At 35.7% G+C, this 18,656-nt stretch overlaps 1 protein-coding gene across 8 annotated transcripts in view; it reads right to left on the bottom strand.

The window, feature by feature from the left end:
• The window catches only part of HYCC2 (hyccin PI4KA lipid kinase complex subunit 2), a 90,943-nt gene that overhangs the window by 14,859 nt on the left and 57,428 nt on the right, over nt 1-18,656 (bottom strand). For all 8 annotated transcript variants that reach the window (XM_078451027.1, XM_078451029.1, XM_060622905.2 and 5 more), the window contains 3 exons: nt 10,831-10,926; nt 6,497-6,613; nt 1,864-1,951 (listed from right to left, as the gene is read on the bottom strand). In XM_078451027.1, coding sequence (XP_078307153.1) covers nt 1,864-1,951; nt 6,497-6,613; nt 10,831-10,926 — 301 coding nt within the window. The remainder of the gene's footprint in view (nt 1-1,863; nt 1,952-6,496; nt 6,614-10,830; nt 10,927-18,656) is intronic.

Raw genomic sequence — 18,656 nt, 5'->3', positions numbered from 1 at the left:
TGTGCTGACAGCTCAGAGCCTGGAGCCAGTTTCAGATTCTGTGTTTCCCTCTCTCTCTGACCCTACCCCGCTCGTGCTCTGTCTCTCTTGCTCTCAAAAATAAATAAAACATAAAAAAAAATTTTTAATTGTGCTCTTAAAGTGTTACAAGTAAAAAACCACAAATAATACTTTTTAAAAAAATTTTTTTAACATTTATTTTATTTTTGAGAGACAGAGAGAGAGCATGAGCATGGGAGAAGCAGAGAGAGAGGAAGATACAGAATCCCAAGCAGGCTTCAGGCCCTGAGCTGTCAGCACAGACGCAGGGCTCAAACTCATGAACCACAAGACGATGACCTGAGCCAAAGTCGGACGCTTAACTGACTGAGCCACCAAGGCGCCTCCACAAGTAATATTCTTAAAATACCAACATAATACTACAAAAAGCCCAGAAAACACAGAAATTTGCAAAGAAAAACCATCCACAGTTGAATCACCTGATGACCATTAGATCTGTATGTTGCCTCTGTCCTGTCTAGATTTAAAAAATAGTTGTACACTGCTTGACTGACCACTTACACAAGCTAGCATTTTCTTTAGCATAAATCTTTGAATATAAAATTTTTTTTTCAGTGTTTATTTTTGAGAGAGGGGAAACAGCACGAGCAGGGGAGGGGCAGAGAGAGAGGGAGACAGAAAATCCCAAGCAGGCTCTGTGCTATCAGTGCAAAGCCCGATGCTGGGCTCGAACCTATGAAATGTGAGATCAAGACCTGAGCCAAAGTCGGATGCTCAACCGACTGAGCCACCCAGGTGCCCCTTGCATATATAAAAACTTAATCATACTCTGCTGTGAAACATCTTTTTTAATTAAGAATTTTTTAAGTTTATTTAATTTGAAAGAGAGAGCAAGCATGCACACACATGTACATGTACAAGCAGGGAGTGGCAGAGAGACAGAGAACCCCAAGCAGCCTCCGCATTTTCAGCACAGAGTCCAAAGCAGGGCTCGATCTCACAACCATGAGATCATGACCTGAGCCGAAATCAAGAATCAGACGCTTATTAACCGACTGAGCCACCCAGGTGTCCCAAAACATTTATTGTTTTGATTCCTCTGAGATTAAAAATAACACTAATGTTTGGATATTATACATTTTATAATACATTAAAAAAATTCAAAGTAGTTCTGGGATGTTTTGCTAGATATGAGGTAGTGGGTTAAAGAAAACACACATGACTGAACTACTTCTATAAAGGGAGGTTCGGAATTGCGTTATACTGCTACTGGTAAAGGAAAGAATGCCTTCCTTACTCCACTACTACATGTTCGCATTTGCTTTTTGATCGACCATTTACCTTTTGGAAATATATTTATTTTGTGGGAGAGTATGAAATCTTTTTATAGAGAACAAAATACTAATTGGCTTTCTTGTCATGCTTGTTGAGAATCTTTTTCTCAGTTTGTACAATACATATTAACTTTGTTTTTAAAAAACTGGTGGTTTAGAATTTAGATGCTTATGTGGTCAAAAACTAAAACAAAACCCAACCTATTTTGAGTGACTTGTCCCATCTCTTAAGCTTAGAAAATCCTTCCAATTCTAGAAATTTTAGTATTTCTAACCTTTTCCTCTTTCTTTTCTTAAAGGATTTCAAAACATTTGATTCTTAATTTATCTGAACTTTATTTTGATATGTGGTAGAAGAGGATCCAAATAAATTTTGTTTTCTCTACAAAAGTTAACCAAATGTTACAGAATAAACCTTTTCCCCTCTATGATTTAGATTGCCTCATATCTTATATAGTGAATATCTTTATTCACTAGTGCCCCTTTCAGGCATAGGTATGTTTAATAAAAAGTAAATATAATAACTTACCAATAGTGGTTGAGAAAAAAGTTCTAGCTGAGCTCTATAAATGATGTCATCAAGGACTTCTTGGCCAAGGTCCCACTGCCCATTATACCTGTGGAGAAGCAGATTGTTTACTATCTTTAGCAAATATCTCTAATCTTCAACAACATTTTTATTGTTCCAAGTCCTACTATTGTGGTTCTAAAACAAGTTTTCACATTAACATTTGTATCATCTCATTTCCAAACTGTCTTACTTTTGGTTACAAGTACAAAATGAAGATTTTTGAAATCCAATGTTTATCTACTAATGTTTAAAATAGTTTACAGATGTCTTTTCACATAATTGGCTTTTATCATGTGTTGATATTTAGGGTAATCTACTGAAATGCATTTATGAAAACTTAGGTTATGAACTATGTAGATAGACATAGTTTTCCAGAAAGAAAGCCTGACCTACTTCCAGACTCTAATTTAATGACTAGTTATATTTTGGCTATTTAAAAAGTAATAAAAGGACTACTATGAACAATTATACACCAACAAACTGGACAACCTAGAAGAAGGATAAATTCCTAAAAACACACAGACTACAAGGACTGAATCACGAAGAAACAGAAAATTTGAACAGACCAATTACTGGTAAGGAAATCGAAGCACTAATCAAAACCCTGCTAACAAACAGAAGTCCAGGACCAGGTGGCTTCACAGGTGAATTCTACCAAACATTTAAAGAAACATTAATACCAATTCTTCTCAAACTCTTCTGAACAACAGGAGAGAATACTTCCATATTCATTTTAGAAGGCCAGCATCACTCTGATACCAAAACCAGACAAGAACACTACCTGAAAAGAAAATTACAGGCCAATATCCCTGATGAACATAGATGAACAAAAAAATTCTCAACAAAATATTAGCAAACCAAATTCAACAATATATTAAAAGGATCATATATCATGATCAAGTGGGATTCATCCCTTGGTGCAAATATGGCTCAAAATCTGCAATTCAATCAATATGATATACCATATTAACAAAATGAAGGATAAAAATCATATGATCATTTCAATAGGTGCAAAAAAAACCCATTTGACAAAATTCAACATCCATTCATGATAAAAACTCAACAACGTGAGTGTACAGGGGACACACCTTGACAATAACAAAAGGCATATATGACAAGCCTACAGCTAACATCATACTCAATGGTGAAAAACTCAAAGCTTTTTCTCTAAGATCAGGAACAAGACAAGGATCCTACTCTTGCCACTTTTATTCAACATAGTACTAGAAATTCTAGCCATAGCAATTGGGCAAGAAAAAGAAATTAAAGGATCCAAAATCAGAAAAGAGTAAAACTGTCTCTATTTGCAGATAACATGGTATTTATAGAAAACTCTAACAATGTCACTAAAAACATTATTAGAATAAGTAAATTCAATAAAGTTGTAGGATACAAAAATCAGTATTTAAAATCTGTTGCACTTATATTCACTAATAATGGACTATCAGAACGTGAAATTGAGAAAAAATTCCATTTATAATTGCATTAAAATAGTACCTAGGAATAAATTTAACAAGAAAATTAAAGACCTATATACTGTACACTTAAATTTTTATATAAGACACAGATGAAATAGAAACACACAAATGGAAAGATATTGTATGCTCATGGATTAGAAGAATATTGTTAAAATGTCCATACAATCCAAAGCAATCTACAGATTCAGGGTAATCCCCATCAAAACTTCAATGATATTTTTCACAGAAATAGAAATAATCCTAAAATTTGTATGGAAACACAAAAAGACCCCGAATAGCCAAAACAATCTTGAAAAAAAAAAAGACCACAGCTGGAGGCATCACACTTCCTGATTTCTTTTTTTTTTTTTTCTGTTTATCTTTTTTATTTTTATTTATTTTTTTCCCAATATATGAAATTTATTGTCAAATTGGTTTTCATACAATACCCAGTGCTCATCCCAAAAGGTGCCCTCAATACCCATCCCCCACCCTCCCCTCCCTCCCACCCCCCATCAACCCTCAGTTTTTAACAGTCTCTTATGCTTTGGCTCTCTCCCACTCTAACCTCTTTTTTTTTTTTTTTTTCCTTCCCCTCCCCCATGGGTTTCTGTTAAGTTTCTCAGGATCCACATAAGAGTGAAACCATATGGTATCTGTCTTTCTCTGTATGGCTTATTTCACTTAGCATCACACTCTCCAGTTCCATCCACGTTGCTACAAAAGGCCATATTTCATTCTTTCTCATTGCCACGTAGTATTCCATTGTGTATATAAACCACAATTTCTTTACCCATTCATCAGTTGATGGACATTTAGGCTCTTTCCATAATTTGGCTATTGTTGAGAGTGCTGCTATAAACATTGGGGTACAAGTGCCCCTATGCATCAGTACTCCTGTATCCCTTGGGTAAATTCCTAGCAGTGCTATTGCTGGGTCATAGGGTAGGTCTATTTTTAATTTTCTGAGGAACCTCCACACTGTTTTCCAGAGTGGCTGCACCAGTTTGCATTCCCACCAACAGTGCAAGAGGGTTCCCGTTTCTCCACATCCTCTCCAGCATCTATAGTCTGCTGATTTGTTCATTTTGCCCACTCTGACTGGCGTGAGGTGATATCTGAGTGTGGTTTTGATTTGTATTTCCCTGATGAGGAGCGACGTTGAGCATCTTTTCATGTGCCTGTTGGCCATCCGGATGTCTTCTTTAGAGAAATGTCTATTCATGTTTTCTGCCCATTTCTTCACTGGGTTATTTGTTTTTCGGGTGTGGAGTTTGGTGAGCTCTTTATAGATTTTGGATACTAGCCCTTTGTCCGATATGTCATTTGCAAATATCTTTTCCCATTCCGTTGGTTGCCTTTTAGTTTTGTTGGTTGTTTCCTTTGCTACACACTTCCTGATTTCTAACTAGACTGCAAAACTACAGTAATTAAAACAGTGTGGGTACTGGCATATATAACATACATAGATCAATGGAAACAGAAGAGAGCCACGAAATAAACTCGGGCATGTGTTGTCAATTAATTTATAACAAAGAGCCAAGATTATACAACAGGGAAAGGAAAGTCTCTTCAATAAATGGTGTTGGCAAAACTGGGCAATGACATGCAAAACAATGAAACTGGACCCCCATCTTACATCAACACAAAAATCAAATCAAAATGGATTAAAACCTAAATGTGAGACCTGAAACCATAAAAACTCCTAGAAGAAAACATAGGCAGCAATTTCTTTGACATCTGCCTTGGCAACATTTTTTTTTTATTTATATATGTCCTCATAGGCAAGGGAGACAAAAGCAAAAATAAACTATTGAAACTACACCAAAATAAAAAGCTTTTGCAAAGGAAACCACCAAGAAAATGAAAAGGCAATCTACTAAATGGGAAAAGGTATTTGCAATGATATATCCAATAATGGGTTAATATCCAAAATATATAAAGAACTTAACAATTCACCATTAAAAAAAACAAATAATCTGGTTAAAAAATGGGCAGAGGAAGCAGTCAGTTAAGCATCTGACTTCAGCTCCGGTCATGATCTTGCAGTCTGTGAGTTCAAGCCCCATGTCGGGCTCTGTGCTGACAGCTAAGTGCCTGGAACCTGCCTGCTTTGGATTCTTTGTCTCCCTCTCTCTCCACCCACCCCCCATTCATGCTTTGTCCCTCCCTCTATGAAAAATGAATAAACCTTAAAAAAAAAAATTTTTTTTTAAATGGGCAGAGGACCTGAATAGATATTTTTCCAAAGAACACATACAGATGGCCAACAGGTACATGAAAAGTACTTAACATCACCAATCATCAGGGAAATGCAAACCAAAACCATTAGATATCACCTTGTACCTGCAAGAATGGCTATTACCAAAAAGACAATATTGAAGTAAGTGTTGCCAAGGATGTGGAGAGAGGAAATCCTGTGCATTATTGATAAAATGTAAACTGGTGCAGCAACAGTATGGCAATCAGTATGGAGGTTCATCAAAAAATTAAAAATAAAACTACCATATGATCTAGCAATTCCACTTCTGGTACATATCTAAAGGAAACAAAATCACTGAACTCGAAAAGACATCTCCACTCCCATTCACTGCAGCATTATTTACAAAAGCAAGACATGGAAACAATCTAGTGTTCACTGACAGATGAGTGGGTAAAGAAAATAGAAAATATGGTGTACACACACTCACACATGGGGTGGGGGCAACAAATATTATTCAACCATAAAAAAGCAAAAAAATCCTGCTATTTGCAACAACATGGACAGATCTTGAGGGCAAATCTGTAACTAGGTGTAGTGACGGATGTTAACTAAACTTACTGAGGTAATCATTTCACAATATAAAATATATTGAATCATTGGGTTGTGCATCTAAAATTAATAAAATCTTATATTTAAATTGCATCTCAATTAAAAATTGTCTTTGATCATTATTATTAATCATTGTTATTTAAATAACAAGTGTACAATTCATTTTTAAAAAGTACTATAAGGAATTCATATTAGAAAGAGAAGATAATGGGTCCTTCATGGAATAAGAGTCAGTGTTGTGCAACTGATAAGGACAAAAGAGAAATATTAAGCTTCCAAACATTAGGAACAATTCACTGAGTTTTATAGTCTATCTACTTACATGGCATAATAAACCCCTGTGAGGAGTTGCACCATGAATTCGGGATCCAATACTATTCGACCACAGAGTTCTTTCCAGTGTTTTTCATGTTGCCGTGGAAACCCACTCACACAAACCCTAGGAAAAGATGGAATTTGCCATGTATGATTGATTTCCTGATTCATTAAACATTTTTCCTTCCATAAATTCACTTATTCAATTATTCATCCCTCTTGTATTTACTGAGTACCTGCTATGTGCCAGTCACTGTCCTGGGCCTAGGCATACAGTTATGAATAGACAAAAAGACAAAAATAAAATCTTTACCCTCATGAAGCATACATTCTAGAGAACCTTCTCAATAAAAGCAACAAGTTTTCTCAAATAGCTAACTATCTCTGTCGTCCTTCTCCTTCTTTACAAAACAAATGTATAATTCTTACATGTCCCAAATTGTATCAGGATGAATTAGTGGGAGATACAGAAATTTCAAAACAAATTAAGGGACATTTCAAAATACTGATGTTTGTGAGGGCTTTTTATTTTCTTTTATTTTTACGTAGTCTCTACACCCAACATGGGGCTAGAACTCACAACCCTGAGATCAAGAGTCACACACTGTACCCACTAAGTCAGCCAGGTGCTCTATGAGGCCATTTTTTAATTAAAGTGCCATAAATAAGCTTCTGTCTTCATCTCATTAAGAAATGCTTCCAGAAAAGTTATGCTGAATAATTATCAAAGTTGTAATGTACTTGTATTATTTTAATCAATTAGTTTGTTAGAATAATTGTAATGGTGAGTCCAGAAGAAATTTTTCAGTATTTAGTGCATTACAGTCTCGGGAAATTTTTTTTAAATCTCAATTTACACATATATTTTTGTAGCAGAGATATACAATTAAGAGATCAATTAAAGACTTGTAAGCATAGGGATGCCTGGCTGGCTCAGCTGGTGGAGCATGTGACTCTTGATCTTAAGTGTTCTGAGTTCAAACCCCATGCTGGGTGTGGAGCCTGCTTGAAAAAAAAAAAGTACAAAACAAAACCTACAATGGTTAAATTAAAAACAAAAAGACTTGTAAACATAGTATGGCATTATATTAGTATAAAATTATGTGGGCAAAGTAGTAGGGAAGATCAATTTCAAGGAGGAAAAGAAATAATATTAGATTATTAAAAGCTTGTTCATCTATTCCTCAAATGGATTATGGTGGGTATTTACATTATAAACATTTAAAATACTGACCTAACAATTATTTGGTTTATTTTGTGAATATGTACATGCCAGAAATCATACCATTTGCAACTATTTAAGATAAAATGAAAAATTTTAATGTTAACTTAAGACGTGTGACAGCTACACAGGGTGTCAAAATTTTTTAGGGGATATATGAACAAAAGTGTGAGGACCACTAAATTCTGCCATCATTTTTGCTCTTAAGAAACTCTGTTAATAAAGTGCCACAAAAATTACAGATTTGGCAGAATTGTTTTCATGAATCAATGACAGTCGCTTATAAATATTTTAAAAAATGTTTTTTTAATGTTTATTTATTTTTGAGAGAGAGAGAGACAGAGAGACAGAGCATGAGTGGGGGAGAGGAAGACAGAGAGGGAGACACAGGATCCAAAGCAGGCTCCAGGCTCTGAGCTGTCAGCACAGAGCCCGACGTGAGGCTCCAGCCCACAAACCACAAAATCATGACCAGAGCCAAAGTCAGATGCTTAACCAACTGAGCCACATAGGCACCCCTATAAATAAATTTATCTGTAGATAGGCAATAAGTACTTAAACAGTATACTCTCTTGATAACAGTATCTAGGTTAGAGACAAGAATTTTGTTAGTCATTAATCATATTACAGGCAACTGAAAATAATACAGCTATTTTAAGAGAATCTATAAAATCAAACTTGTAGCTAATTAGATTGACTTTTCCCCAATTAGCAAAACAATTTTGTTGTAAATAGGACCACACTCTCTTCCCACTAACACAACAGTATGAACTTGAGCAAAACATTTGGGAGTGGACAGTCTCTTGTAGGGCCATGAATCCCTGTATGATCCCTCCCTTCCTGGTATTCACACCCTATATATCACCTACTATTGAGTGTGGGTGGGATCTGTGATTTGCTTCCAACCAATAGGATATGGCAAAGGTGATGGGATTTCTGTGACTACATGTACGTGATTATTTTATATAACAAGGCTGCAGTGCAGGTCTCGCTGGAGTCTCTCTCCGCTTTGAAGAAGCAAGCTACCGTTTTGTAGGCTGCCTATGTAGAGAAGACTACGTGGCAAAGAACTAGGCTGGCCTTTAGCAGTCAGCCAACAAGAAGCTGAAGCCCTCAGTCCTACAACTATAAGAACAGAATTCTGCCAATAAAAGTGTACAATACCTCAGTTGAGCCTCAGATAAAACTGTAACTTCCAGTGACATATTAAACACAGCTTCCTAAGACCCTAAGCAGAGGACCCAGCTAATGCATGCCTAGACTCCTGACTTACAGAAACTGTGAAATAATAAATGTGTGCTATTTTAGCTGTTACGTTCATAGTACATGGCAATTTGTTACGAGGCAATAGAAAACTAATAGAGTAAAACCTTGGATTGCGAGTAACATGTTCTGCAAGTGTTCCACAAGACAAGCAAACATTTCTAATAAAATCTTAACTTGATAAATGAGTGATGTCTTGCAATACGAGTAGTATGTGATACCAGATGTCACATGATCACAACTGAGCCAAGGGTTCTTCTCTCTCTCTTGCTGTGGAATCGTGGGCAGGTGACTGTCTTGATGCTCAGATGCTTGGTCTCAGGCTGCAGTGTTTGGCAGAAATTAGTGATTTTTCAGAACGCTGGAAGGTGCCCACAACTGGCACTAGTGTGTTTTTTGTCACTTCAAAACACCTGTGGACAGTCCTTTGCTTTTCCACACAAGAGTAAGCTTACGAATGCTTTGCTTCCTTCTAGGTCAGGCCGTCTACAGATATAGACCCTCTCCTCTGCTGCCCTATTGCCAGTTACATTAAATACAGTATATGACAAGAGTTTATTAATACTGTACTATAGTCAACATGTATACAACACAACATGTATACAATGGGCCCCATGCAGAAAAAGATTCCACTGAGTCAATAGACAGCAGCGATTCCATTAGTGATAGTGAAAGTCATCCTCTCCTCTCTCGTCTCACGCACACCAGCCACAAAGGTTTTCAAAGGTAAGTGCAGGTTAATTTACTTTTCTTTATATTTTGTATTTTCTTTATTATTTTGTATTATATTACAGTACTGTAATCACTTTTATCTGAATATTTTTGGGTTGTGGAATGAATCATCTGAGTTTTCATTATTTCTCATGGGGAAATTTGCTTTGATATGCAAGTGCTTTGGATTATAAGCATGTTTCTGGAATGAATTATGCTCCCAAACCAAGGTTTTACTGTACAGCATTTAACCTTTTTCAGGGGACTCAGTTTCCTCAAGTAAAAATCAGTTGGACAGAGACATACCTGGGTGGCTCAGTTGGCTGAGTGTCTGACTTCAGCTCAGGTCATGATCTCACGGTTTGTGGGTTCAGGCCCCACATGAGGCTCTGTGCTGACAGCTCAGAGCCTGGAGGCTACCTTGGATTCTGCGTCTCCCTCCCCTATTCTCTGCCCTACCCTATTCTCTGCCCCTCCCCTATTCACGTTCTCTCAAAAATAAATAAACATTTTTTAAAAATTTAAAAAATCAGTTGGATAGAATGAACTCAGAGTTCTTTTTATAACTGAAATTCTGTGACTCAAAAGGTACTCTGACTCCAAACTAACTTATATTAAATTTTTTTTCTATACTGGACATTTAAATTTCAGCTCAGCTGAACTCAAATTATTAGAAATTCTGAATTAGTGAAGACTGGAACACACAAATACGAATGAGACATATAAATGATTAATGCTATTGCTAATTTTATTCAAAGCACAGTTATTGTGAAATATATAAATGAAAAACTTCACATTCCTTCAGACTTTCTCCACATATAGGACTATTTATTCAAAGCTCTCAAAGGGATTTATAAAACTGGGCATCCAGGCAGTGATTAGGTGTATTACTAAGCCAAACTAAATTTAAGACATCTTGGCTTGACTTGATGTTCAGCTAGAAACTACTTCTTTAATGCTAAAATACTTTTAAGAAGTCATGATACGTGAGGGATGATAAGAATTCCTACAGGAATGTAAGCTCCTTGAGTTTTGTTTACTGCTATATTACCAAAAATTAGAACAGCACCTATTACAGAAAATGCGCTCAATAAATATTTGTCAAATAAATGAATATGAAGGCTAATGATAATTATTCTTCTCACCTGGAGCCCATCCGACAAAGAGACTGGTAAGATGAAGCAGGCATATACACAATAGCAGAATTATAACACAACATGAGAAAACTCAGGACTTCAAACCTAGAAAAAATAAACAAAGGAAAAGGATTACAAACAATTATTTCTACCAGAGACTACAGTAAGTCATTTCTTTGGTGGGTGTATATAACAAGAATGTGTTAATATTGACCGTCATGATTTTTCAATCAGATTGCTGTGATATCCTCTTCAATGATTTCCCTGTTTTCATCTTCCTTATTAATTGCTACCATCTATATTTTCCTCCTCCAAAAATAAGCCATCATGCTTAAACAGATGACTCCCCTATTACATTAACCCACTGTTCCTATTGACTGCATGATAAAATCCAAACCAATCATGACTTAAAAGGCCTTTAAAATCCACCCTTAAAACCTCTCTCTCCAACCTTACTTCCCTCCACTGCTTACCTCATATACCACACTACATCAATGTTCTTACCACTCCATGAATACATCATAACTTTTTGTAACTCCTTGCTTTTATAGAGGCTACTCTTTCTTACTAGAACATACTTTTTCACTTGGGTAATTACTGCTTAAGTTTCAAATGTTGGTTCATATTTTTACCTTAGATATAAAGCCATTCTTAATTCTCCCAGCTAAAGGAAACAGTTCCCTTTGTTTTGTAGCTCTAATACAGCACAGTGAATCTTAATTGCTGGTGTTTACCTACGTAGTACCTATTTACTAATAAGCAACTTTAGTTTACTCATTTAGTTTATCATTCCTAGGTCTAGCATCCAACATTGTCTAATATGTTATAATTGCTCAAAAACGTTTATTTTAAATTTATAAAAAATTTTATTGAATGAATAAATATTTCTTAATTTTTAAAGTCTCTAAGAAAGTGGCTCCTTAATCTGGATGCACACTACTGTTATTTAAGGACATTCTGGAATGATATATTCTGGTGCCTCAACCCAGACTGACCCAATTAGAATCTATGAGGGCATGGTCCAAGAAAGTTGTACTTCTAAAAAGCTTCTTATAGGTGGTAAAGAGTATGTAAAAACTCTTTGTACTATTTTTGAGACATTTTCTGTAAAAAAAAAAAAAAAAAAAAAAGTGAAATTATTTCAAAAGAAAAAGTTAAAAACTGAGTTGAAAGTCTGACTTGGAAGCAGTCTTATCTTCAGATTCCTTCTCCATCTCAATACTGTTAGGTTTATTGAAGACTTACTTTTTTAAAGGATTACAGAAAATTCTATGTGGGCGCCACATGGGTGGTTCAGTGGGTTAAGCATCTCACTCTTGATTTCAGCTCAAGTCATGACCTCACGGGTGGGATTGAGCCCTGCATCGGGCTCTATGCTGACAGTGCAGAGCCTGCTTGGGATTCTCTTTCTCCCTCTCTCTCTCTCAAAATAAATAAATAAACTTAAAAAAAAAAAAAAGAAAAGAAAAGAAAAAAAGAAGAGAAGGAAGGAAAAGAAAGAAAGAAAGAAAGAAAGAAAGAAAGAAAGAAAGAAAGAAAAAGAAATTTCTACCTGGGAACCACCAAGCAATTAATAATTGTGGTTTGGAGTGGGCATTGGAGTGGGGCAGATACCATACTGAAAAAAGGAAAATAAAATATTTCATACTGGATACTGAAACCTCAAGTTCTCCTTCCTTCCTTGGTCACTAGAATGCTAGCAACCAGCCCTCTAGTGAAGAGACTGAAAGAGTTTCTCTAGGGAATTAGACCATTCTAAGAGGAAAGACATAGAGGTATATAGACTTGGGAAGTTATCCAACTAAATGGCTCAGTGAAGTTCACAGTCAACTAGCCCTATTCACAAAGTCAGAGCTGCTCATTTTTTATTTCCTTTCCTTAGTCTTCCATAGTATAAGGAGTGGGGAGGATTACCAGACATCTGAAGAACTCCACTAACATGAAATGAAATCAAAATAAAGAAATACAAAAAGGATAGGGGCATAATTTGGAGGAAACATAGAATATACAAGGAGAAAAAAAAAAAACTTTGAATAAATACATTATCATTAATATTCCCCCAAATTAAGAGAAGATGTTGTTTCTAGGAAAAATTAAGGATCTCTTTAAAAAGACTACTTAGAAAACTAACTGCAGAAATTAAGAACTCAAGAAAAAGACTGGTGGATGAAGTTGAGGAAATATCACAGAAAGTAAAGCTAAAGGAAAAAGATATGGCAGATGGCAGGGAAAAGAGGACCATTCCAATAGTTCCAACATCCAAATAATAAAACCACCATTAGAAAGTAAAAGACCAAATAAATAAAAGAAAAACAATAAAAGGCCAGAAAAAATGGAGAAGCCAAACTAATTAACAAAAATAATTCAAGAAAATTTTCCAGTCTAAATAAAGGACATGAGTTTCCAAATCAAAAAGGTCCACCCAGTGCTCAGCACAATGGAGGGAATAAACCTACACCAAGAAATATCATAGTGGAATTTCAGAATACTAGGAAAAAAGAATGAGGATATAGGTACAGTAAACAGATCCACAAAGGAAAAAGACAAAGGGAATTCCCAGAATTAGGGTGAAGGGAGGAAAAAAGTCTCTTCCAACAAATGGTGTTGGGAAAACTGGACAAACATGCAAAAGAATGAACCTGAACCACTTTCTTACATCATACACAAAAATAAACTCAAAATGGATGAAAGACCTAAATGGGCATAGGAAACCATCAAAATCCTAGAGGAGAACACAGGCAGCAACCTCTTTGACCTCGGCCACAGCAACTTCTTACTAGATACGTCGCCAAAGGCAACGGAAACAAAAGCAAACATACACTATTGAGAATTCAACAAGATAAAAAGTTTCTGCCCAGCAGAGGAAACAATCAATAAAACTAAAAGGCAACCTTCGCAATGGAAAAGATATTTTCAAATGACATATCTGATAAAGGGTTAGTATGTAAAATCAATAAAGAACTTATCAAATTCAACACCCAAAAAACAAATAATCCACTGAAGAAATGAATAGACAGAGTTTATGAATAGACACTTTTCCAAAGACATCCATCCAGATGGCTAACAGATACGTGAAAAGATGCTCAATATCACTCATCATCAAGGGAAATAGAAATCAAAATCACAACAAGGTATCAACTCACACCTGTCAGAAGGGCTAAAATTAACAACACAAGAAACAACAGGTGTTGGTGAGGATGCAGAGTAAGGGAACCCTCTTGCACTGTTGGTGGGAATGCAAACTTGCGCAGCCACTCAGGAGAACAGTATAAGGGTTCCTCAAAAAACTAAAAACAGAACTACCCTGTGATCCAGCAATTGCACTATTAGGTATTTACCCAAACGATACAAAAATGCAGATTCAAAGGGGTACATGCACCCTCATGTTTATAGCAACATTATCAACAATAGTCCAACTATGGAGAAAGCCTAAATGTCCACTGACTAATGAATGGCTAAGAAGATGTGGTATACATATATATAATTGAATATTAACTCAGCCATCAAAAAGAATGGAATTTTGCCATTTGCAACCATGTGGATGGAGCTAAGCAAAATAAGTAAATCAGAGAAAGAAAAATACCATATGATTTCACTCCTATACGGAATCTAAGAAATAAAACAGATAAACACATGGGAAGGGGAGGGGGAGAGAGAAGAGAGGAAAACAAACCACAAGAGACTCTTTTTTTTTTTTTAATATTTATTTTTGAGAGAGACAGAGACAGGATGCAAGTGGGTTAGGGGCAGAGAGAGAGGGAGACACAGAATCTGAAGCAGGCTCCAGGCTCCGAGCTGTCAGCACAGAACCTGACGCGGGGCTCCAACTCATGAGCTGTGAGATCATGACCTGAGCCGAAGTTGGATGCTCAACCAACTGAGCCACCCAGACGCCCCCACAAGAGATTCTTGGTGACAAAGAACAAACTGAGGGTTGATGGAGGGAGGTGGGTGGGAGATGGGCTAGATGGGTGATGGGTATTAAAAAGGGAACTTGTGATGAGCAGTGTTATATGTAAGTGATGAATCACTGAATTCTACTCCAGAAATCAATATTGTACTGTATGTTAACTAAAATTAAAAAAAAAAAAAAAAAAAGAGTGAAGGGAGATCCCAAGATAATAAATGTATACCAGGCAGAGAGGGCAACACAGCCCAGATTAAAGTAAGTGAAAGGCTCCAGGAACCCCTTTCGTAGGAAAATGAAATTGGGAGAATAATTGATATGAATGAAAATTTAAAAGGAGATTTAGACAACTGATAGAGAATTTATAGGAGCTGAATTATAAAGCAGATAATAAAGAAAAAAAGGACAATTATGAACTCCAAGTAAAACAAAAAGGTACACAGGAAAGGAAAAGTAATTAATTACAAACCTCAGTCATACAAAGCAAGGAAGCTTAAAATGAACCGTGGTCACTGATAATAATAAATTTGAAAAATGAGTTCCCCACAGTTAAACAGAACTATATCAAGAGGACAGGAGGAAGAGAGAGAAAATGAGCTAAATCTTTATCTTTCATAGAGATAGTTGTTAGATAATATCCCAAACTCAAAAACTAAGAAGCAGCAAGTTACTTAAAGAGTAAATATTAAGAAAGTCAGTTAAAAGCAAGATTTCTCAAGCTTTGCACCACTGGCATTTTGGGCTAGATAAGCGTTTGTTGTGGGAGGCTGGCCCAAGCATCACAGGATAGTTGAGCAGCAACATCTACACATCAGATGCCTACAGCAGCCCTCCCTCCTACCTAGCTGTGACAATCAAACAAATATCCAGGTATTACCGTATGTTTGCTGGGAGGCAGAAATGCTCTGGTTGAGAACCACTGGTTAAAAGTTGTTATAATACCTCGGAAAGGAGAAGTGGAAGAGGGGGTAGGGAGGAACTGGAGACTGTAGTTTTTCTTCATAAACTGTATAGAGTGAATGCATGTTTAAATATGAAAAAAATACGTATCTGCATGTGTATATGTGAGTATTCTTGATATAGTAGACTGTACAAAAACTAAATAACAAAAAACTAAAACTACAGCAAAAAACAAAGAAACAGTAGCACAAGTGAGATAACAGATTTCATAACCACTTCAATGGCTACACTTCAAGAGATGGATGCTTGCTTGTGGGAATGTAAAATGGTACACTTACTCTAGAAAACATCATGAGAGTTTCTTAAAAAGTTAAGCATTAAATTATCATATGACCTAACCATCTGCTCTTAGGTATATACCCAAAAGAAATGAAAATGTATGTTCATATAAAAACTTATAAACAAATGTTCATAGCAGTATTATTCAGAAATAGCCCCAAAGTGGAAATAACCCAAATGTCCATCAACTGATGAATGGATAAATAAAATGTATATCTAAATGATGGAAAATTATGCAGTTACACAAAGGAAGGTAGTACTAAATACACAATACCACATAAATGAATCTTAAAAACATGCTACAAAGTCAGACACAAAAGGCCACATATTGCATAATTCCATTTACACTAAATGTCTAGAATAGACAGAAATCTACAGATAGAAAAGTAAGTTTTGTGGTGGCCAGGGAATGGAGGGAAGGAAAGAGGAATTTCTTTTTGGTGTGATAAAAATGTCCTGGAATTATTAATTTATTTCTTTTTAAATATTTTATTATTTATTTTTGAGAGAGAGACAAAGCATGAGCAGGGGAGGGGCAGAGAGAGAGGGAGACACAGAATCCAAAGCAGGCTCCAGGCTCTGAGGTATCAGCACAGAGCCTGACGTGGGGCTCGAACTCACAAACTGTGAGATAATGACCTAAGCCGAAGTCGGATGCCCAACAGACTGAGCCACCCAGGTGCCCCAAAATGTCCTGGAATTAAACAGTGTTAGCAGTTGCACAATCTTGTAAATGTACTAAAAATCAATGAATTGTACACTTTAAAGGGGGTGAATTTAATGTATATGAAGTATACCTCAATTAAAAATAATGTAAAAATTAATAATTAACTGAAAATGTGCAAGGTGTAAAACAGTGCAGTTTTCTCAATATTTAAAAAACTCTTTCAAATCACTAGGGGAAAAAATATCCAGTTCAATATGAAAAATGGAGACAGGACATGAATAGGCATTTCATAAGTCAGGAAAAATAATTGATGAATATATTAAAAGTGTTTACGCCCAGTCATAATTAAGGGAATGACAAATAAAACAATGTAACATCAATTTTTAATGATCAATTGGCAAAGATTAAAAATTTTTTAAATGCCCACTATTGGGGGTCAGTATGAGGAAATAGGCCTTCTCAAACTACTGGTAGGATATTGCTGGTGTAGTTGTTCAGGGGGAGGGTAATTTGGAAATACCTACTCAAAGTGAAAAAGGAGACAATCTTTAGCTTAGCAATTTCACCACTAGGAATTTATCTTACAGATAACTTTGGTGCTCCTATGCACCAAATATATATATATATATACAAAAACAAAACAAAACTAGGTTCCCTGCAATATTGTTTACAGTAGCAAAAAAGTAAAACAACCTAAATTTTAGTCAATGTAAGACTGGCTAAAAAACTGACAGGGTATGTACATATGTGTGTATGTATGTATGTGTGTGTGTGTGTGTATGTATATATGTATGTGTATATATATATGTGTGTGTGTATATATATATATATATGAATGTATATACATATATATATATATAATGAAATACTAAGTAGTCATTAAAAAAGAATATGGAGATCTCTATATGCTGTTATAGAAGTCTAAGATTTATTCCCCCCTGCCCCCAACCTTTTTTTAAAGTAGGCTCCATGCACAGCACGGAGCCCAATTCAGGGCTTGAACTCACGACCCTGAGATCAAGACCTGAGCTGAGATCAAGAGTTGAACACTTAACCGACTTAGCTACCCAGGCACCCCTAAGATTTATTCTTATGGAAAAAAGTTGCAGAACAATATGTATAATGGAGCCCAGTGTGTATGGGCCTGCATGTGTTTAAAGTTGAATATATGCTTTTGCATGCATTAAAATATTCTGAAAGGACACACAACAAAATGACTAACATTTTAACTACTGAGGGTAGAAATGGAGGTAAGAGGGAAGAGGACACATACTACTCTCTTTGTATTCCCATTTATTCTCATCTATTTATATTCTCTTCTATTTAAAATTTACCACAAGTATATAATGTTATACTTTTAAAAATTAGAGTTAGAAAACAAAAAAGGAACCAGGTAACCAGATGATTTTAATGCAAATCAATCTGCAGACTACACTATGAACCACTCTTTTAATGTAAATTTAATATTGTGAAATTATTTAAGTAAACCAATATAACTAGAAAAAAAAAATTAAGCTGTTACTTTAAGTTGGGATAAAGCCTTCCCCAAGTGTTATACAGCACTCTGCTGGCTAATAAAGGATGATCACTAAAGCTGAATTCCAAAACAATGTGTTAGGATGCAAGGAAAGCCAACGCATTTTCTATCATATATGTAATATTGGAAAGACCCAAAGGAAGAACCAGAATTCCAGACTGAAGCACCAATCAGAGGTAAATGACTGTGGAAATTTGTCTAATTTTACATTCCTTCCATAACTCAAATGTTATAACCAACAAGAGTACTATTTTACTAGAAACATAAAATATTATACAACAAATGACAGTATGACTAACATTCACTATGTGCCAGGCACATGTGGTAAGCATGACAGGCACTATGCCAAGCATCAGCTCACTTATTCCTCACAACAATCATGTATGTTAATATGAGGTTAAGGATGTGGAAAGCAGTGGGTAGGATAATGTTGGTAAGACTACATACTTCTTCAGAACATGGTGGTATAACTATACTTCTTTTTT

Source organism: Panthera onca, chromosome C1 (genome assembly GCF_046562875.1).
Source record: "Panthera onca isolate mPanOnc1 chromosome C1, mPanOnc1 haplotype 2, whole genome shotgun sequence".
Classification (NCBI taxonomy): domain Eukaryota; kingdom Metazoa; phylum Chordata; class Mammalia; order Carnivora; family Felidae; genus Panthera; species Panthera onca.
The sequence above is the reverse complement of the archived record's forward strand: the minus strand, read 5'-3'. Positions and strand labels throughout refer to the sequence as shown.